The sequence below is a fragment of the Podarcis erhardii genome, assembly GCF_964252035.2.
Source record: "Podarcis erhardii genome assembly, chromosome: 16".
NCBI classification, from domain to species: domain Eukaryota; kingdom Metazoa; phylum Chordata; class Lepidosauria; order Squamata; family Lacertidae; genus Podarcis; species Podarcis erhardii.
Genome location: NC_138514.1, coordinates 15,064,776 through 15,087,238, shown reverse-complemented (window position 1 = coordinate 15,087,238; position 22,463 = coordinate 15,064,776). Strand labels below are relative to the sequence as shown.

The 22,463-nt window shown below is 42.8% G+C and overlaps 1 protein-coding gene across 7 annotated transcripts in view; it reads right to left on the bottom strand.

The window, feature by feature from the left end:
- The window catches only part of CADM1 (cell adhesion molecule 1), a 287,187-nt gene that overhangs the window by 17,321 nt on the left and 247,403 nt on the right, over positions 1–22,463 (bottom strand). For 4 of the 7 annotated variants that reach the window (XM_081844411.1, XM_081844413.1, XM_081844415.1 and 1 more), the window contains one exon: positions 10,875–10,907. The exons of 2 other annotated variants lie outside the window; for them this stretch is intronic. In XM_081844411.1, coding sequence (XP_081700537.1) covers positions 10,875–10,907 — 33 coding nt within the window. Of the gene's footprint in view, positions 1–5,018; positions 6,326–10,874; positions 10,908–22,463 lie in introns of those variants that run through there. One more of the 7 variants, XM_081844417.1, reaches the window with a different exon arrangement.

The window sequence follows — 22,463 nt, the reverse complement described above, 5'->3', positions numbered from 1 at the left end:
GAAGTCCCATTGTCTTCCATTGTCTTTTGCTACTGATGGTGTGCTTTTTATACCAAAAAACTGCACTGGAGAGAGAAGAGAAGCAGCAGCAGCAACAACAACAATGTGGAAAGAGACTGCTTGACCCTATTCCTACTTGCTGGCTCCTTCCAACGGCAGCCCCCTGATTTCTTTCCTACCATGAGGAAGGTGTGTATGAAACATAGATTTAGAGAGGCTGTTTTTGAACTGGGAAATGGCCAGAGGGTAGTAGATGCATGCTCTCCTTATACTGCTCAGGCTGACAGGCTGCAAAAGATAATTGTGGTTTTTTAAAAAAATGTGAAGGAAAACACTTTTTCCTCTGTGTAATGTCTAGCTTGGCTCTAAAACAGCTTTTGCCAACCTAGTGCCCTCTAGGTGTTTCGGACTACAACTTCCATCAGCCCCAGTCAGCACGAGTGTCATAGTCCAAAACGATTGGAAGGTACCAGTTTGGCAAAGGCTGTTCTAAAGAATACTTGCTACCCAATGACTGATTGCCAATGTAAAACCGGCTTCCAAAACCACGTTATACAACACAGCACAGTCAAAAAATTAATTTTTAAGATGCAGAGTGCCAAGCTACTATTTGCCCAGATTTGAGCTGGTACCTTCCCCCCCCCCAAAAAAAAATAAAAAAAATATCTGGGCTGCAGTTGCTGAATTGCCCTGCTAAGATTGAACAGGAGTCTGAATGCTAATCTGAAATAGCTAAGGCTCTGTGGGTAGTTGGGAAAGCAGCTTCTGTGATGCTGGAGAAAACACACTGACATTTTACTGTGAAGGGGCCACTATCAATTGTGTCAGCTGCTTTAGCTTGTAAACAATAGCTTGCAGGTGCTTCTGTTAATAGCTAAACTGTGCACACTCTCATAGCAAAGGAAGAGCTGCTGGCTTTGCAAACTTTGATGGAGAATGTCATTTGCAAGTAAAAGAAAGACGTGTACTAAACTGCCTTCTCTGAGTAAGTTTTGTTTTGGTCCCGCCCCCTCCCCACCCAGGATGCAAAATTCTGGGAGGTATATTTATTGTAAATCACGGTAGGTTTTCCTTGTCTAGCTGTAAGGTGAAAAGTGTTCAGGCACACATTTACCTGTATGCCTGAGCTATGAGTGGCTCTGACTAAGCTTTGCCTTCTGCCGGCCACATTAATGAAACTGTCACACACTGCAGCTCTGGGGCTTGTGGGGATACCTTTGCAACTTCATCTCTTTGCAGTTTTTAGGTGGGAATGAATAACTGCTATCTCTTAGGGAGACATCGCAGCTCGAGGCTGTGAACTTCCCTAAGGAGGCTTAGCTCACTGCACAAAGATAAAGGGGACCCAGAATTGGTATATTAGTGTATTTGGTTAGTATATTTGCATAAACGTTTGCTTTAGCTTGACTGGAATAGAATTATGTTGAGATGTATTCACGAAGGCAGCCACAACCCTGGAAAGTCCCACATTAGAGATGCATAGGGAGTCAATTATAAATATCCAAATATAAATGTCAACGGACATGGTCCACTGGAAATGTCTCGGGTGCAAGCTCAGTGAAAGAAATGGGATTTTGCTAACAACACGTGTGCCATTGAATGCATGTTTGCAACACCTCTTTCCAATCAAGCTGACGCAGTGAATTGCGCCCATTGTGGAGTCGAGGTGTGTCAGTGTTCACAGGTTGCCACTGTTTTTGTCCAGGTTGGGGGGGAGTTTGGCTCGAGAAAATATTTGCACTAATGCAGTGTGTCGGCAGCAATCTGATGTGAATTAGGTGCTTCTAACCCGCCCCGCACCCAACCAAATAATTGGGTCTGGATAGTAACTAGATTGTGCATTTGTGTGTAGAGACTGCAGCTGGCTGATAATCACCAAGTCAAGTGGACACTACTGATAAAATTATATGCTGAAGGAAGAAATATTACTGATTAGTGACAACAAACATGCCTTTGAAGCCACTACTGGAATTCAGAAGACTGCATCTCTGGGCCCTAAGGTCACACTTGTAGTACAAGAATGCAAGCTGACTCCTCAAAAGCATCATTTAGAAAGCTATTTTTATCTCCTCCAATCTGTTTCTTTTCAGAGGATTTTCTTCTCTTTCACTTAAAGAAAACCTTGTTTTCTGAAAAGTAAAAAGGGCAATGCTGAATTTTTTATGAAGCAAATGGTCTTTTATTTCCCCCGCCCACTCCACAAAGGAAACTGATCAGTTCAACTAGTCCATTTATATCAGAATCCCGGTAGACTTAAAAATGTCACCGAATGGCATTCTTAGTAGTCAAGAAACATGAGAACAATTATGTCTTGGTTTCTTCTCATTATACTTCCCATTTGGCTTTTAAAATATTTTATTCTTCATTTTTGATGAGGAAGCATTCCCATTTTCCTGCAAATTCTCTCTCTCTCTCTCTCTCTCTCTCTCTCTCTCTCTCTCTGTGTGTGTGTGTGCGTGTGAAAAATGAGAGTTAACTTTCCGACTGCATGCAATTGTTCAGTCACTTGGAATTAAAGAAGCTGGAATCTGCTGCATAAGTACAGCAACTGTCTAAATACGTACTTGTGTCTAACGGGCACTCTGCTTTCCTTTCCTAGACTTGTATTTGCACAACACAACTGCACACTGCTTCCTAAATTGATTTCCAGAGCAGCAAACACATTTTTAAAAATAAATAAATAAATAAAATAAGCTTAGAAATACTACTCAAAAGGTCGTCTCATGGATAGGTCTGGAGAACAGTTATGCACTACAAACTTAGTCCAGAGGGGAGTCTAAGGTGCTGAATCATGTCTGGATAACAGTGTCATTTGGAAGAATACTGTCAAAAGGCAGGATATAAATCTGAATAAAATGAAATTGACAGAGGGCCATTTTGGAAATCCTTGCTATTATCTAAGTGTTGACCAAATGGAATTGTAAACAATAATCAGACACTGATCCACAGTTGTTTATGTCCATTAAAATTTGCTATAAATGCTGTGAGTAGCAATACCCCTACTTTATTTACAATATGAATATTAAGGAGAGGAGGGCATTTACCTAAGACAAATTCTGTTCCCTTGTACAGAGAAGCCTTGATTAGTCAGGTCTTTCACAACACATTTCTTGCGTTACTCAAGATGGTTCCAGAAGGATTACAGGGTAGGACAGTGGACACATTTTCTCTGAAGGCAGATGGATATTCTACTGCCACATTTTATAACCGAGGGGCTCAAATAAGATGCATGGTTATATAGTCTAAGCTCACGAGTAAAACTGTTTTAATTTATATTCCAATATATGTATAATTACTGCTTGGGCACCTTAATCATAGCAAGTTTCACTCAGATACCCTCCACCCTGTCAGATGCTGGTTAGAGGAGTCCTGCACAATATTTCCCCTAATTATATAGCGAGTTCAATCTACATTATGGCTGATAAGAACCCCTAAAGGTAAAGGTAAAGGGACCCCTGACCATTAGGTCCAGTCGTGACTGACTCTGGGGTTGCAGCGCTCATCTCGCTTTATTGGCCGAGGGAGCTGGCGTACAGCTTCCGAATCATGTGGCCAGCATGACTAAGCCGCTTCTGGCGAACCAGAGCATCGCGTGGAAACACCGTTTAGCTTCCCGCCGGAGCAGTACCTATTTATCTACTTGCACTTTGACGTGCTTTTGAACTGCTAGGTTGGCAGGAGCAGGGACCGAGCAACGGGAGCTCACCCCGTCATGGGGTTTCGAACCGCCGACCTTCTGATCGGCAAGTCTTAGGCTCTGTGGTTTAATCCACAGCGCCACCCCTACTCAGTGCCTAACCAAAAAAAGGAGCAATGTAAGTAAGATGCAAATATAAAATCATTTTACAACTTTATTTTTTAAGAGCATTTGCCTTAAAACAATCCTATTCTCCAAGAATTGGGAGTAAATTAGTAACCTCTCTTTGATTACATTGTCACCAGGCTGTTGCTCCCCTGCTTCTTTTTATTAATTGGGTTGTTTTTAACAACTGTTTTCTTTTATGTATTATATTTTGTGCATTGTTGGAAACTGCCTTGAGATCACATTGACATGATGAAGGGCTGTCTACAAACTGGAGAAATAAGAATAAACAAATTCATTTCCCCTCTGTTTTGCAATGTATATTGAACCATACTATGTCATTTAGAAGCCGGTTTGTCTTGGTCTGTGGCAATGGAAGGTATTGCTTGGAGGCACTAGGTTGTTTAATTTCACACCCCTCTTTTTATTATTGTGCTTGAAATATGGTTTTTTTACTGCTAATTTTTGTATGCAAGGGTATTTCTAGTAAAATTTGCAGGGGTTTTGTGTCTCTCAGAGGATGAGTGATTGCTCTCCCAGATGAATCTACACAATCTTTAAGACTTGCAAAATAAGACCCTGTGCCGTGTTCACACGTGCACTTTAGAAGCCAAGTTTTTTTTTTGGGGGGGGGGGGAGGTGTCAGTACTGTGTGAGTACAGTCAGAAAAAAAGCACTGAGCGTACTCACGACAACTTGCCCTCCATCCCTGAACGTCTGCATCCAGTGTCTTCATACAGAAGTTAAATACAGCACTGAGGACAAAATTGTACCCAGCTGTACATCACAACACAAAGACCATGGGGCCAAAACAATCTCCCAGTCCTAATCTCTGCACATGACCCTGGAGGTAGGAACTGAACCACTATATAACAGTGCCCATAAGACCCATCCCACAGAGCCCGAGTCGGTCCCTGAGAATACCATAGTCAATGGTATCAAAGTTTGCTGAGATCAAGAAGCAGAAGCAGTCGTACTCTGCCTGTCCCACTCTTGATATAGGTCATCCACCAGGGTGCCAAAAGCTGGTTCAGCCCCAGAATTTGTTCACATGATATTGCTGCTTAATGTTTTGCTGCTGCTGCTGCTGCTGCCTCTCTTTAATCTGATGACTCTTTCAGTAGTATTTTTTTGTTTTATCATTTGTCATTTTTGTCATTTGTCATTTGTTGTTGTGAGTCATACTGAAAAGTAGCATACAGATGTTTAATTTTTTATATATATAAAAAATGCTGCAGAAAAATTACACCCATCATCCTGCCATCTTAAATTGCCAGTTATTTATTTCTTATTCTACTGCTGTCACACTTGTGATCTCAAACGTAGCTAGCCAAGATTTTTGCTTGGTGAATATTTTCTTATTGAGCCAATCCTGGACCACGTGAGAAGAGGGCAAAGATAGCAGAGACTTCTGGGCTAAGACAAAGGAATAATTGCTGCTTCCAAAAAAATAATAGTTTTCAGGCTCTTTAGTGACCGCCGATGCTGTTCCCCTTTGATACTGTTGTGGTTTTTCTCTCTCTTCTATTTCAATGATAACAGTTATATATATTTTAGCATTTCTTCAGATGTGGGCAGGCTGTTCTACATAGCTTTCTGTTCCATTTGAATGGTTGGGTAGCATGCTTACTTCAGAGGAGCCACAGAGCGCTACTTTAGGTTGTGTTTGTGTGGGTGTACAGTCTAACTCACCACATGGATCCTGCATCCCCCTCATGTCCTGTGCTCATAGGTCTGCTTTATCAACTTTGAAAATGACATGGGTTGCCCATATCTCCCTTGGGATATGTTGCTCCCAGCAGTTTAAATGATATGACTGCTGAAACCCAACCTCCAGACTGAATTGCCGTTGAAAAGATGCTCCATTTGAGATGTCCCTACAGCTGGTCAACTGCATCTATAACCTGAAGGCCACTATAATTCTCTCTCTCTCTCTCTCTCTCTCTTGTAACAGCACATGTGTGTGCATTGCAAAGCTGCACAATGTCTGAACTTCAATGCAATGCATACATTTAACAACTGCCATATGGTTTCTGTTTCAGATGAACCAGGAAGGAGGAGGAAACTGAGGGTTCAAAGTGTTCTGCTGGAGATGTTAGCATTGGGGTCAACATAGCCAGTGGCGCACTCCAGGTACTGTTGGAATACAGCTTGTATCACCCCTGACCACTGGCTATGCTGGCTGGGGCTGAAGGAAGCTGGGGTCCAACTTCTGCAGGGCACTATGTTGGTTATCCCGGTGCTAGTAAATACACATTCACTTCATTTAAAAAAAAAAAGGAGGAAGGGTAATATGGCACTGTATTTTCGCCAAAACGGGGGGTGGGGGTGGGGGGTACAACCCACTAGAGAACTTATTGTGAAGTTGTTCAGAAGCACTTGTCCTGGGGAATTAGCATCGCACTCGAAAATATTTGAGAGCAGCATTTAACATCCTAACTCTGTCTGAACTGCATTATTGAAATGCATATCTGATTTAAAAACGACACTCTTCTGCTCTTCCTTTCTCTGGTAAGTGGTTCACTGGGGAATAAAGGGCATTGTTAGCATCATTAGCCAAAATAGGGTAGGTGTACTCTCAAGTCAAGCTTTGTAGGACAAATTCTTGGAATGACTTTTTTTTAGGATAGAAAGGATAAAAAAAAAAAATCAAATCTCCAAAAATAGCAAGGGGTTGGCTTGTAGGAATCATTTGGTCCACCTCTCCAGCACGTGCAGCTGTCCTGCTTTGTTCTACTGATTTAGAGAACAGAAACTTTCCAAAAGGCATCTGCACTGCAAGGTGAAAGTTAAAAGGGAAATAGGATTCTTGAAAAAAGGCACTGAAGTGCAGCCAAAGCCAGAGCCCCAGCATCAGCCATGAACAGCATGCTGTTATTAGAATTCTGACAATGAATGCAGAAGAGTGGGGGGAGGGGGGAAGCACACCTGGAAACCCGCAAGTTAAAGATCTCAGCTTAATATGCAGTTGGAAGAGTTAAATGCTCGTGCTTTAAACTTGCCCATGCATAGCTGCTGTTAAGTCCTGCATTATGAGAAGAGAGATGGCCGGAGGTTGCTATAGTTTTGCATGCAGACAAACTCCTTCCCCCACCTCCAGTCCTTTCGGATACACTCCAAAAAATTCATGGAGTGATCAAGCACCTCCCTCATGTTGAAAAACAGCCTGTGTCCTCAAATGAGACTTTGGGTATTTGGCCTTCCACTAGTGTTTTAATTTGAAATTTTTATTTTTATTTTTGGAGGCAATCCATCTGGTTTGACAGGTTACCCATCATGCCCATCATGCATTTCTCACCATTCACAGACATGCTCACTTTCATTTGGACATTGTTCAGAACAAAATGGCCAACACACAAGAAATATCTGGTCAACTTCATACACACGCTGGCAATGCAAGCTTGGAAGGAAACCACAAAGAAGCTTCAATGGGGGAAGGGCAACCTTGACAAAGAAGGGACGCCAAACGAACCAGGATCTTTTATTATTACTTTAAGGCAGAAAGCATATCAATTTGCCTGACATGCCTAGTAATTTATTTGTTCAACAACTTTCTCATCTCCAACTTGGAAGTTATGGGGCGCTTGCATTCAGTATGCTGACCATTTTCCATGCACAAGGCATTTCTGGCTAAATATCTGATCTGTTCCCCAGTTTACTTTGGGCTATAGTAAGGCTAACGTTGGCGTGATTTGTGGGTCTTGTATACCTCTAAAATGTGTGCATGTATGTGTGTGTTCTTGCATCATTAATAGTCCACTTTCCAAAATATTTTCCAACTATCTTTCTAATGAGTATCAGCTATCTAATGGGCCGAATAGTGTTTAAGTGTACATATTAGTAATTTCACTGAAATTATTTAGTGAAATTAACTTATGCAACCTGAGGTGACTTCAAGTGCAATGACCTCAAAATATTAGTTTTATTTTTTTAAAAGGTTAGGGATACCCATGCAACATTCATGCCTCTGTTTCCTTAAAACAAAAGCTACATTTTCCTCTTTGGGCAGCAACAAGTGAACATCTAATTCATTGTTTTGTTTTGTTTTGTTTTGTTTTGTTTTGTTTTGACCCAGCTTTTACTTTTGTAAAACTCTTGTTCTGGAATTCTTTGCCCATTACCATAATGTTTTCTTTACAAGTTTTCAGATGCTTCTGTCATTAATGGTGGTCTCAATGGAACCACACAACCAATAGGACCTCGGTAAGTCTTAAATATATTTTTGTTTACACAGTGCTAGAAATCGTGGCAAGTGGATACAAGGTGCTTCATAATGGTTCATCTATGCTGGTGCTGTCAATCCTAATGAGTCTTGAGTACAACTGAGACCCTTGGTTCATTTAGGCTGTTACTCTCCACCCTCAAATCCAATCTAGCTTGTGGCTTCTGTGACTGAAATGTTGCTGACATAAGAGTGGACAATGGGATGGGGGCGGATTAGCCAATTCTCCAGACTTCATCATTTATTTCAGTAGCAAGTGAGTCAGGACTAATGCTCAATTATAAACCCATCACTAATAATTGTTTATTAGCAGAAGGTAGCTTTAGCTGCTACTATGGGCCTGAAGCGGCAGACATACAGAGCTTTAACACTTCAGTGATAGTCAAAAGGTTTCAGTTAAAATGTCTACTCGTTGAGCCAAAATTCCTAATAGTATGATAATTAGAAATGTAGAGGCAAACAGAATCAAGCTAATTCCAGTGGGATTTTATCAATTTATAGTGGGCTCTCCAGTCTGCAACTCAACTGCTGAATATGAAAATACAACATGCAGACTCTCTTAGGCCAAACAGACATCCAAGATGTGTATTTGTCTAATATGCTTTGTCATCTCTTCCTTCAGCATTTGCCGAAAACTGAGGATTTGAGAAGGCTGACTTTGGAATTTTAAAGACTTCCTTCTCACACATGTAGAATACAGAGAAATAGGACAGCAGGACCGTGTGCAGGAATGTTTCACGTCCATGCTTCTAACTCCTTTGGTGCATGCACTGTGCCTCAACTGCACATGACTGGGGACTTCCAACACGGTGGCAGCCATGTCTGATAACAGTGGCTGCTATCCTGAAAAATGTTCAGGCAGGCAGATACCAGTTCCATGTCTCTGCAATGACAGGCCCTCAATAAATTATGTCCATCTCTATTAGAAGCATGCAGAGTGAAGACACTGGGCGTGCTCAAGTAATTCCCAAATGACAACTGCAAAGGAAGACCTGGCACCCTACGCAACAAGGAAATCTGTTTTACATTAAACTAAGGTAAAGGTAAAGGGACCCCTGACCATTAGGTCCAGTCGTGGCCAGCTCTCGGGTTGCGGCGCTCATCTCGCTTCATTGGCCGAGGGAGCTGGCGTACAGCTTCCGGGTCATGTGGCCAGCATGACTAAGCCGCTTCTGGCAGTGCACGGAAACACCGTTTACCTTCCCGCTGGAGCGGTACCTATTTATCTACTTGCACTTCGACGTGCTTTTGAACTGCTAGGTTGGCAGGAGCAGGGACTGAGCAACAGGAGCTCACCCCGTCGTGGGGATTTGAATTGCTGACCTTCTGATTGGCAAGTCCTAGGCTCTGTGGTTTAACCCACAGCGCCACCAGCATCCCACATTAAACTAATATTGTTATTTATTAGATTTCTATACCACCCTTCATCCAAAGATCACAGGGCAGTTCACAATATAAAAACACAATGATAAATACTGTAATAACAAGCAAAAACAATTACCCTCCCCATTTAAAAGGCCAAAGATTGTTGAATTAGCCAAAGGCCTGGGAGAAGAGGAATGCTTTCGCCTGGCACCTAAAGAAATGTAACAAAGGTGCTAGGTGAGCCTCCTTGGGGAGGGCATTCCAATGTTATAGTGTCATGAATAATCTGACCTAGTAGACCCCTTTGTGAACCTTTGGATTATGTATGGATAGGCGATTACGAACTGCACAATAACCATAATGTGATGTTTGGTACAGAAGTCTCCCTCAAGGCTGATAAAATAGATTGGGAGTGAGTGAACTTTGAAAGAATATTGGGTGACAAAGGCTGGGGAAGACCCCAGTCTCAAACTCAGAGCTGCTCACAGTTGTAGACCAAGCAAAGCCAATGTACGGCCTTCTGTAAATTACTGAACTACCACTCCCGTCAGCCCCCACCAGCCAAGCAAATGGCCAGGGTTGATGGGAGCTGTAGTCCAACAACATCTAGAGGACACCATGTCGGCTCTTTCACTCAGGGCAATCATTCCAATAAGTTTCACCAAGTCTTGTGCTTCTTAAGAAAAGACAGGGTGCACTTTTAGCAATAAGGTTATGGGTTAAAATTTAGTCAGGTAAATGGAATTTGTATATTAAAGTTATTTTATCAACTCAGTTACTAGTCTGTGATACTGGATCCTACTTTAAAATCTGGGGGACGTGAAAGCTGTCAAGCTGTTTGAAGGAAGAGACGGAAAACAGGTGAGTGGGGTGAGCTTGCTCGTCTGTTCTGACCATGGCCAGGGAGAGCCTGTTGCAGTGAAGCATGTGTTTGGAAGCTTGCTAATGAAAGGCTTCCTGGTGACCTATGACACGACAGATTACTCCGTGGAACTGCCTCAGCATACTAAATGTCTTATGCCTCTCTTGCATACCTGCGAGATTCCCTGGGAATGGCAGACATTACAATTAAAACAACATTTGGGCCACAATTTCCAAAGTCAGATTCCTCTGGAATGTTTCATTCTGACTGTCGGAAATACTGGTTGCTGAAATGCAGCCGTTCCTCTTGTTCTGCTCTGATATGCCTGCTGTTTTTGCTGGGTTTGGGGAATAGCTGGATGCCCGGGCCTGCAACAATTGAATGCTAAATTTGCAGCAGAAATGACAAGGCTAGACATCCCTTTGAGTCTTAAAAATCATGGCATATTTATGAGATCAGTCCACTTGAAGCATTAGTCCTCCAACCCCTTAAAAAAAAACTTTATCTCTGGCTCCCTCATTTCTCTGCCCGCCCCCTCCGCCCCCTGCCTTTCCTCCCAGGCTTGCCTTGCCACTCAGCACAGCGCTGCTGAGAGAAAAGATAAACAGGAATGCAATACCAACCATGAACTGCCGGTTCTGTCGTCGCCGTTGTGTCTACACACGGGAACAGAGGTTTGGAGGAAGGGAAGAAACAGGAGGAACAGCATGCAAAAAAAGGGAAATGGAAAAAATGGAACAGATAATATATGAGCAAGCTTTCAAAGAACATTGCGTGACAAGCAATAATAAAATGAAAGGCAAAAAGCATTTGAAGTGAGTTGCACTGTTTTAAAGAGACATGCCTTGAGCTTAAAAGCTGTGAGCCTGAGGGGTGGGGGTGGGGGGAACCCTTGTTTGCTTTGGTTCTGGAGATTTGCCAGCAGGGATGCTTTCTGGTGGTCAAGAGTTAGGGAGACATGCAAAGTGGGGAGAAACACCAGAGCCACCTGCTCCGTGGGGAAGTGAGCACAGGGACATCAAAGGGCTCCAGGGCAAGCAGAGGCAAGTCTTGAAGAAGCTTTCATACATTCAAACATTGCCTTTGCAAAAGACATTCCCCTCTATGTGAGAATGCCAGAGGAGTCAGTGCATTACCTGGCTGCCGGGGTCTCCTTTCCCTTTTGTCATGCACATAATACCTGTGGATGCTATGCAACATTCTGCATCCACCTGATCCCCGGGGAATACCAATGATAGGAAGTCTCCCAAGAATGAATGCATACAACGCCATTGCATTCACACTGCAAAACAGGTCATCATTGAGGAGGTAGCCTTGCCTCTAGCAAGTCATGCATAGTTTAGATAAAGAGATACATATATAAAGACGACAGAACAGATTCCATCTTTGCAAACTGAAGAAAAGCTTTCTGCAAAGATCTCAATCTCTAGAGAGTGCTCTGTGGACCAGATACTGAGAAGAACTGTGAACGTTTCCACAAGTTTCCTGTTGCTTGGGATGTAACTAGAGAAATGAAAGGGCACCCCAGTTCTAGCAGAGTGTGCCGTTCTCAGTTCATTTTAACAGCATGTAGGCTACAAGCATGACAGACTCCAGTGCTTGTGGAACTAAGTGGGTTGTCAAACGTACTCCTACCTTAGGGCTGTGAATGCATCAAAGAGAGGAACATTCCTAGATGGGACGTCCTCTGGCAGCCTTGCCCTCTGAAGCTTTACTGAGGGAGCCCAGTCCCGGTATCAGGTGTCTCTTTGGGTGTAGAGGATGCTATGTATTCTCCATGTACCTCGCTGGAAAAGGTCTTCCCTACCTTTCCAAGTCTTGGGTTTCTGGACCTTCTGAAGCATCCCCAAAGGGTGTAAAAAATTCTTATTCAAGGACTATTTGTATATGTCAAAACATACGTTAGACATATTGCTTTTGCCTAGTTTTGCCCACGGTTCAGCCATGACAACAAAAATTACAACATAAATCAGCTAAGCCTTCACTTGTTCAGCAACATTAGAATCCTAAGGAGGGCGGGAGTAGAGAACTTTTTTTTGGGGGGGGGGGTAATAGGTTGCCTTCCTCTATGGGTAAACTAGCACCCATGAGTGGACCCACCCCCTATTCTCTCTCTAGGGGGCTGGGGCTTGCCTTCAACAGAGAAAGACCCTGGAAGGAAAGTTAATTCACTGGAAGAAAAATGCTTGAAGTCATTTCAGGCAAAGGCGTTCAACTTCTTTTCTACTCTCCTAACTTTCATCACTGTGCAGAAAATATGGCTATGCACACAGCTAGCACTGAAACAAAGTGGGCTGCCTGAGGATGGACAGATCGTTCAGTCCCTCTCCAGGCAGCTTGCTTGGCTTCCATGATGAGCAGGATGAAGAATGTTATGCCATGCTGGCCATAGGATCAGTGCTGGACATGCAGCCCCTTCCCTAAAGGTCAGAAGAGTGGGCAGGGGGCTGTGGAGGAAAGACTTGTGGGCCAGATCCAGCTTGTGAGCTAGCGCTTTGCCATCTGTGCTGGAGGAGTTGGACATAAAGGGTCCTGTCCCCCTTTCCATTTCAGCAACAAACTGATATACCTTTAGCTCCACACATGTGGGTTGGGGCCATAGGACTGGTGAGGCGGCTGTTGTGGGAGCAGCTCGAAAAGTGCTAAGTGTTCAGAGTTTCTGCAGCGCAGCACAAACAAGGCCATTTACCTCAAAAGAATGTTTGGGAGGTTCCTCTTTAATTCAGCACAGGCAATGTTTAAATGAACAAAAGAATAGGTTTCTGCAAGGCTCCACAACATGTAATTGAGCTCATAAACTACCCTAGAACTTGAGCTTTTTTATTATTACAGAAGACAAGCCCATGGAGGTGTTTCTCCACAGTTGACATGCCACCCTCAGAATCCAGAGATGGCCAGACTTTCCACTTAATAGAAAGCAGGGGCCACTTTCCCTTTGCAATCAAACAGGGGACAATGCATACTTAACTTTCCAGAGCAAAGGTTAGACAATAATAATAATAATAATAATAATAATAATAATAATAATAATACAGGTACATAATCCACATGGGGGGGGGAAATACATGATACTTACAGGCTGGCACATTTTAAAATATTGAAGGAAAAGCAGCACCCCCTTGCACAACTGAAATAGGTGTTTTATCAAGATTTATATGACAGCAATTCACCTATGGCACATCTTATTCTCCATTCTAACACAGATAGTTTTTCACTTTGCAATCCAATCTAACACACAGTTCAGGACCACCAAGCTCCTGATCTCACATTGGGAGCTTTGGCAAAATTAAAGCACCAAAAATGCTTGACAGTTAATGAAACAGGAGTTTGAGGCCTGCCCCTTTCATCCTCAATTGCATAGCCTACAATGTCTCATTTTAACTGGTGGGGGATTCAAAGGTGTAAAGGAAAGGTCAGAGGGGATGCTAGGATTAAATTGGATGAGCTGTGTGTTAACGCCTGAAATTTCATGCTCTCCCCAGAATAATTGACTAACCTGTTTCCTCTGTGTGTCTGTTTATGTATGTGGGAAATTATGTGAACTTCCGGTTCAAAATTAAACCGTGCTGAAATCAGAACTTCTGCTCATATGCTGGAAAAAGATTATTAGTCAAGGAACAGTGTTCCGTGTGGACAGTGCAGCTCGCTTTTCCCATCCAGGGACAGAGATCAGCAGGTAACAAACAAACAAAAATGAAACACAAAGTTCTCAAGCAGTTAAAAGGCGAACAAATATTCAAAGTCAAACAACATCATGTTGGCTGCAGCTGGAATGGCAAAGTTATGATTAGCAGATGGGCTGGGTGATCACAGCGGGAAATAAAGCAGTTAATGATTAAAAGGTGCACTGCCTCGAAGTCCAACTCAGTCTAGGCCATCTTCCCAAATGAGCTCCTGGTTTAGCAATGGCATTCATGCTGATATATATATATATATATATATATATATATATATATATATATGTATGTATGTATGTATGTATTACTTTCTTAAGGCACTTTACAGTGATGTCCAGGAACAAATGGCTTCATTTTCAAAAGCAGAAAGCAACACATAGAAGAAGAACAATGGTTTCCCCACTACACCCCACCCCACTTTGAAAGGAGGAATTACCACCTGCTTTGTCTCTTTGGGGTAAAAACACTAAGGAACAGATCAAAAATAATCTGCCAGAAATTCTGTAGGTCCCACAAGTGACAGAGGGGACAAAAGGAGTCTATTTGCTAACAATACTATGGCATATCCCGTTCACAAAGCCACTAGTTCATGTAAAACAACAACACAAGAGTGAATCAATTATCTGTCCAGTCTTAAAGAGCAGTGACAAACTTAAAATTTACTGAGGATGTGGAGCAATAGAAGCATGTCCCCCATTTCTCAGCATCTCCCTTCTTTCCCTCCCACCACCCCATCTATGTGTGTACCAACTATGTGTTTGCTTTTCAAATATAATCCAAACATTGTAACTGGGGAAAGAGTGGCCCAGCTGCAGGAAAACTGCATTCTAAGTATCAAGTTGCTTTTTATCTCAAGTGTTAGAAACTCTTGATAATAAAAATAAACATAACCAGATACCAAAGACATTAAATATTTTGTCATGGATGATGTTATCTTACAAAGTGGGGGTGGGGGGGGGAAGGTGGCATTGTCTATCCCTTTGGATATCAGTCATTTAACATGGTCAGTGTAAAAGAACTACCCTCACCCCCCCCCTAACAAGCCAGCCTCTGAGACAGCTGGGCAATATTAAGTTGAAACAGTGGCATTCAAACTCCTCGGTGGCACATTCTAATCCATTCAGATGGCTTCTCTCCAACTTAAAATTGTTCACTGAGTGTGACAGACTGGGGGGTTTAAAAACTAATCCATAAAATTAGTCCACAGTCTCTAACAGAATGGGTTCCGTAAATGAAAATCCAAGGACAGTTTTTTTTTTTTAAAAAAAGTCCTAAATCTGTTGCCAGCCTATAGAATCCAGGCAACTTAACTGCTCCTGCTTTGAGAAACTATGCTTTCCCCAGAGTAGTAACTGTTTGTATAATTATCACCTACCTGAGATGCCATGCTGCAATCAAAGCATGCTATTAAGACATAATCTTGCATTTATTTGTTTTTTAAAAAGAAGAAAAAGAGGGTAATTTGACATAGAATTTGCCCACAGAGCTGAAAGAACTGCCATTCTGCGTCAAGATTATCGAGCTCAAGCACCCTATGGCTGGACAGTCATTTGCCCCAGGGATGCTTAGAAGAATGCATGATGGAAACAGATCTATAGGTGGCTGTAAACAAAGCAGGACATAGTCAAAATTTTCCATTTCTTCCCACCTGTCTCAGCTCCTTCAATCTGTATTATGTTTCAGTTAAACTAGACAACTGCAGGATTTGCAGGGCAGAAAGAACACAGAAGCAGGGATATAACAGGCCTAGACAGAGCGAGTGGAACCACCCTGAAAGGAAAGGGGCAGGAGATGCCCCGTCTCTCGCTGCTGCAGGAACAAGAGCACACTATGCAAAACAGCACTTCCAAGCGAGAGTGTCGGAATCGGCGTTTTGTACAGCGTCCTGCTTGTACTACACCCACGAGATAGCTTCATTTGCGGACCAGATGTTTCACAAAAATAATCAGGATCCGTTTAGTAGTTTTGTGTAGCATAGAAAATTATTTTTTGAAGCATGGAACTGCATATTGGGCAGAGATTTAACGCTTCATTCCACAAAGCTCTCCATCCAGGCCTCCAGCCTAGTGAAATGAAGCATCCTTGAGTGAACATGCAAAAGCACCTTAGCGCTGGCATTGGGGGAAACAAAAAGCAATTTTAATCAAAGGTCACCCAATCCCAGCTGGAATGTCTCCTGTGCAAGTCCCAACGCAGCAAATAGGAGTTGCACAATGGACCTAGAAGAATTGTCCTCCCCCCCCTTTTTTTTTTGCAGGGGAGAGGGGTTCGAGGAAGCCAGTTCAGTGTACCCAACATTTGCTGTCCTCAGCAGCTGATCCAGGAGGACAGGTGGGACCAATCCTGTCGACACAGCTAACTGGCCAGAAGTGGGGTAGCAGAAGCCAAGGTAAACTGTACATTTCTTTTACAACTCTAGGAGCTTCCAGGTATGCTAGGAATGAAATGAGAAGCCATCAGAATACATGGAAGCTTAATATTATTTAAGCTGCCTTTCCCCCTTCAATTCGAGAAGTTTTCTTTCAATGCATAAGTGAAACTGGTTTCCTCAGAGAAAGGGTTTGATTCCTTTAAAGGGGGGGGGGACGCTCTTGCTGGTTCTTGGCTGTGCACTGGCAGCAGAAACCGCTTCTCCTACTTATTTCTTCCCAGGTGTAGGGGGCTCTACCTCCTCCTCTCATCCCTTTTAATGTGGTCACACAGTGGATGAAAATGTCAGGAGATCGCAACATCAACTCTAAATTAACTTGACATTTTACCAGAGACACAAGGAAGCCTCCACAGAAAGCCAAGATGATACAATAAATAATTTGCGGGAACTGAAGGTTATGCCAGTCTGTGAAATGCTCCTGGGAACCAAATGCCTGTCTCGGGGGATGTACAAAGGCCACCTTTGAGGCCTTCACCAAGCTGGTGCCCTCCAGATGATTTGGACTACAACAGCCATCAGTCCCAGCCAGCAGGGGTGTAAGATGACCTCGGGGCTGATGGCAGACACAAACCAAACCATCTGGAGGAAACCAGCTTGGCCAACCTGCTGTGGAGAAGGAAACATGTGCCACACCGCAAAATTCAGTCTGGTAGAAGAACAGTGGTTGCTTTTTCTGAATTTCTGAAAAATGGGAAGGAGTCATTCCAAACGTTTACGTCCATTAAATATTTGTAGTGCAAATATGCACAAAAAGCTCTCAAACAAACTTATCCACGTCTCACAACCAAAAAGAAGAAGCTTGAGTCAAATGTCTGAAGCAAGGTTTTGATAATGCTAATGTGATTCTTCCCTTGTATACTGTGACAGTAAGCACCAAATTAAAAGGTGAAATGAGCAGGTTTGGGCCTCCAATGAGTCAAATGTGGGGTTGTGTTGAGTCAAATATACCATTTTAGACAGTCTGTCACTAATTTGATTTACAAGACATTCAAATATTTATTTTAGATCCTCGGGTGAAATACCTCAAGTCCTTTGCTGAAGTACATCTCTAAAAAAAACACAGGAAAAGCCTGCAAGATGAAACCCAGGTGGGCCCATCTATTCCAGCATCTGGCAGCTACCCACAGTGGAAGACCTGAAGTTCCCCAAAAGCCTGCAAGAAGTTCATGAAAGCAATAGCTCTCTGCCACTGGTGCTCCTCTGCCACCATGCCCAATACCCAATGACAGACCAATTGTCCTCCAGGAATTTGTCTAATTCTCCCTTTAAAGCTCATCTTGCAACAGCAGATTCCACAAATTAATGATGCATTGTCTGAATCTACTGCCCATTAATTCCACTGCATCTGTTGTTTAAAGTGGGGGGAGGAAGACTAGTACATGAACATTTTTGTAACCTTCTTGCTGTCTTAACACCACGCCATCTCAGTCTGGTTTTTGTTTTTTTAAAGCCATAATGTTGTTTTACAGGAAGGAAAACAGATAACATGTTCAGGCTGTGAGTGAGAGTGAGTTTTGGAGGAATCACAAAGTTGCTTGTGATTGTGCTGGTGCCCCTGCTGAAGACATAATGGAATCTCCATCCTAGGCATGATCCAACATGCCAGTTCCAGCACTAGGGACTCCATGGGAAGATGCTGAAGATGTCTTTTGTTCTATTAGCACGGAAACCAAGAGACAAACAGGGGAGGCTGCAAGCCCATGCCTGCAGTTGCAACACATGCACAAGCACCAATGTACTTGGGTGGAAGAACAATTGGTCTATCAGAAGAGGAGGAGGAAAGATAAACTGAATACACACACACACACAATGTGCTTTGCCCCAAAGAAAAGAAGGGTTTATTTTTAAACAAATATTAAGAACTTTTTAATTATCTCGCAGAAAATAACAGCTGTCCAAATGGAACATTTCAAGGGAAGACTCCAGGGGCAATTTAAATTATGCAGCTTGTTCTGCCATATCATATTGTATGTCTTAATGAATAAAGCCACAAGGACATTTTTGAAGTGATATAAAAGGGTGGTGGATTTTTTATGGGGTTGGGGGGAAGCGGTGCTGCTTGCCAGGGAGAGGGCCAAACACAAAACGAATGGAACCCGTGATAGACAAGGGGTTAAACAGTCAAATTATCACATGACATGCTGGGAAACGGATCTCTAGTTAGGGGAAACTTGGTGGGGAGAGCATGAAGCATCCAGAGACTAGCCATCAAAGGCCAATGGAAAAATCATTCTTAATTACAATGTGGGCAAGAAATAAAATAATTTACTGTGCTTCATCAGCAGTGCTGGAGTTCCTTTGCAGGCACAACTAACTGGGGTCAGGCTTGAAAGAAGGCATTTGGGACTGATAACTGCAGGCTTCTGGCATAAAACAAATGACATTGCAACTATACTGTTAAATTGCCCCCACTCCAGGGACTATGACAAGGGGCTGCCAAGAACAGTGGGATCATTATCACCTGCCCATTTTAATTTGAAGAGCTTGGGGCTTTATGAAGGTCACCCATAGCACCCAAACTTGAATCTGAGGTAATTTACACCCACTGGACTTTGCAAGCCTCTATGTGTTTGTATATATAGGTTTTAAGCAGATGGCGATGTGGGAAGGGGTAAGAGCAACAGCAGAAATGATCTGTTGCCCCTTGAGGCTTTTAGGAAAGCATTTTTCCCTGTGACTACTGCATAAAATGTTGGTAATTATGCTAATTTCATTTGGAGAATGGTTTTCGGTTACACAAACCTTTAGCACGGAAGGAAGAAAATACATTCCTGGAGTTTTATACCGACATTTAATCATTGGTGTTTGGCTGCTGAAGCTTTTAAGGCTAATGGGTGGCTCTAAAGTACTACAGAATGCAGCGAGAGAACGGAAATTCATTTCTGTACCCATTTGTCAGGCAATAATATACAAGGCAAATTTAAGCAGGCAGCCTACTCTCTTGCGGAAAAGGAGAAGGAGGGGGGCATTCGGTTCTCTAACCTTTCATCTGTTTGAAGAGAGAGAGCCCAAGTTAAATTCCATGCAGGAAGATATCAAGCCTTCAGGATAAGATAAATACCTACACAGCTTGTCTGCTAAGACACAGCAACTCTGCAAGATCCCATCCATCACGGAAAAGGGGGGGAAAAGAATGAAAGAAGGGATTTGACAAAGTTGTCCTAGTGGCAATCTCAGCTTAACTATGCCTCAGTGCCAGATCATTTGTTACCACCACAAGGGCACTTTGTGCCTAGGGAAGATGTAGCTCTTGAGAAACTGTATGCAGAAGATATAAGATGGCTTGTGCGTGGATGAAACGCCTTGAGTTAAAGCAAAGGGTCCAAAATTACCCTCTGAGGAGGCCTGACGTTGGCTTAAAGAAGAGGGGGTGGGGGAAAACAGTTGCTTAAACCCAACTAAAAGCCAGGAATTACCTGTGGCCACAAACAGGAGCCCCAATTGGTCCTATTCACTGTTTTAATCTTCTGCTGAAAGAGCAAAGCATAAGATACCAAAACCCACATTTCAACAAAGATGTCTACTACTTACCTGAGTTTTGAGACCCATTATGCTGACAGGCCCTGAGCTAGCACCATTATATCTACTTTGAAGTGCGCAAATGATCCGAAGCCCTCCAACTCATTTGTATAGAAGGATTGCAACATTTTTGTTAATCGGTATTTAACACCTTTAATTGCCCAAAATGCCACCAGCTAAAAAAAAGAAGAACCAAATATATTTAATGTAAGTGCTTATAAAAACTGCAGAGGGCAATTACACCACCTGAAAAGAGGCAATGTCCATTCTCTTGGACATATAGGAGGAAATGCGTGCTGTGACACACACACTTGTTATCTAGGAAGAAAGAGATTTTTGCTTCATAAATATAGTTTTCATCCATATGTGAGTTTATGAAACATTAGTCAATGGACAACTCATAGGAGTAATCAATTAATTTCTCTCTCACACACAAACACACACACACACAAATTAACACACACACACACACACAAGGAGCCTGTGGATTCTGGGAAGAGATGGAAGATTCCAATTCATCAGAAGAGTCTTACAGGGGAAAGGGTCTGTTGGGTTCCTGATTGTGGCTGAAGGTAATATAAAGAGTGATGTGGAAAAAGGATGAAGAGAAGGACACACCACATGGCCAATCACAAAGAAGATTGCATCTTGTCCGCAACATTTCCTGGAATGAAACTGAGCCATATTACCAGTTTATGTGGAATTAGACAGATAAAGCTTAAAAAGAAGGGGGAAATTCTTCTTAAAAAAAAATACAAACAAAAATTACAAACAAAATTAGCAGCACCCGGAAGGAAATGTGAAATTAAAATCCACAGAATCGGCATGGAAATGGCATAAAGAAGTAGTCTTATTATATTCATAGATGAAAGCAGTCCAGAAGCCAACAGATGGGTGAAGAAGAGGGATAAGTCAGTTCCTTAAAAGAATAGTGGGTGCAATGGTCCACCTATATAGAAACACGGACTTTGGAATCCCATTGGTTTCAGCTGGTTTTAAAGAAAAACTGAGGAGCCAGAGCCTGACAAAAAGGAACAACAAAATGATGGGTAAGAAGCTGTCAGTGACTAGCCATCTTCCTCTACCTCCCTGTGTCCCTCAGAGGTTGGATGGTGCTGCAGAGAGCTAATTTACAGTCAATTCCCCCACCCATCCAAATACTGCTGGGCCAGAGCTTTATTACTGTCTTTTCCCATGTGAGCAAGATAATCCTTCTCTATCATTCCAACTTACATTATTTTTACTCTGAGTTTTAAAAAGCACTCTGCTTCGCTGTCCAGCACCAACTTGGGTGCAGTTTTTAATGCACACATATTTTGCTTTGAGCACTTATTCCTGAAGGAGAGTTTAGCTCGATTCCCAGTTGCCCTAAGATGTCCTCTCCCATCGAAGTTACATTTTCACTTTTAGGTGGTGACAAAACAAAGCAGGATGAATGTCTTCTGGTCCGAAACATCAGATGCAAACCCCTAGCCATGCAGAAAAAAAGACCTCATATTACAAACCCCCAGAAGTCGATATTCTACCCTGAGGTCATGGCAAGACCTCCTATGAACGCAGAGTCTTAAGGAGTGAGCGGGGGAAAGTGAGTCGAGTCTGAACATCTATTAGGGATTGTAAAAGCAATACAGTTGCCACAACTTAACTTGCCTCCCATGAAAGACACCTCACACCATGACGGTTTAAACTCAGGAAGTCATTTCACATGAAAATGAGCTCTTCTCTTCATCAGGTAGCCTGCTGAGACCCTCCACCCTTCAAATTGCATTTATCTGGAGTCTTCAAGTCTGCTCCTTGCACAGGTTTATAAGGCACATGTTGAGGTTAACCTGTGGACCACCACCACAAAGTGCCAGAAGGTAAATGGTGGGTCAGTGTGTGGGCAGACCCACTCCATAATGCTGCAGACAAAACAAACCACTCAGGCACTCTGAGAACACACAGAAACCTATAGGAGCTTTGGTTTCTTAAGATCCTGGAAGAAGAAAAATGTAATGAGGCAAAAGGCTAGACAAGACAACAGAAAATGATAGCTAAGGCACACTGGAAGGAAAGGTTTTTGTTATTTGTACAGATCCATTAATTCTGAATCTCTGGGAAAGCAAAGCGGAAGACAGGGACATAAAGAGAGTGAAGGCACAACAACTGCCTGGAAGCTGAATGGCAAACTTCACGTTAAGCAAAGGGGAGATTGTAAGAAGATCAAAGGCTGCCTGTGAAGAGAGTAGTGCAGTCTCACCTTCCGTACAGGACTCTGTCTGGCATCTCTTCTTATCGAAAGCAAAATAAAAAAAGCTGCAACAGAAGCATCCAGGGGGTGGTGATGACAATGGAAGATGGGTTAGGCAACCATGCCCGGTTATCAGAAGAGGGAGAGAGCAGCTCACAGGAAGGGGAGGGTGGTATAAATGATGTTTGATGGCGGTTGACTGTGTAGGATGTATCTTGGCTCAAAGTGATGGGTGGGAAGGCAGGGCAGGGATTTAAAATTGAGAGGGAACTAGTTTAGAAAGCGTCATGAAGAAGCTCTGTTTGTGTACGCTGTGCTGATGGCTGCAGGATACTGAAGCAGATTATGATAACTG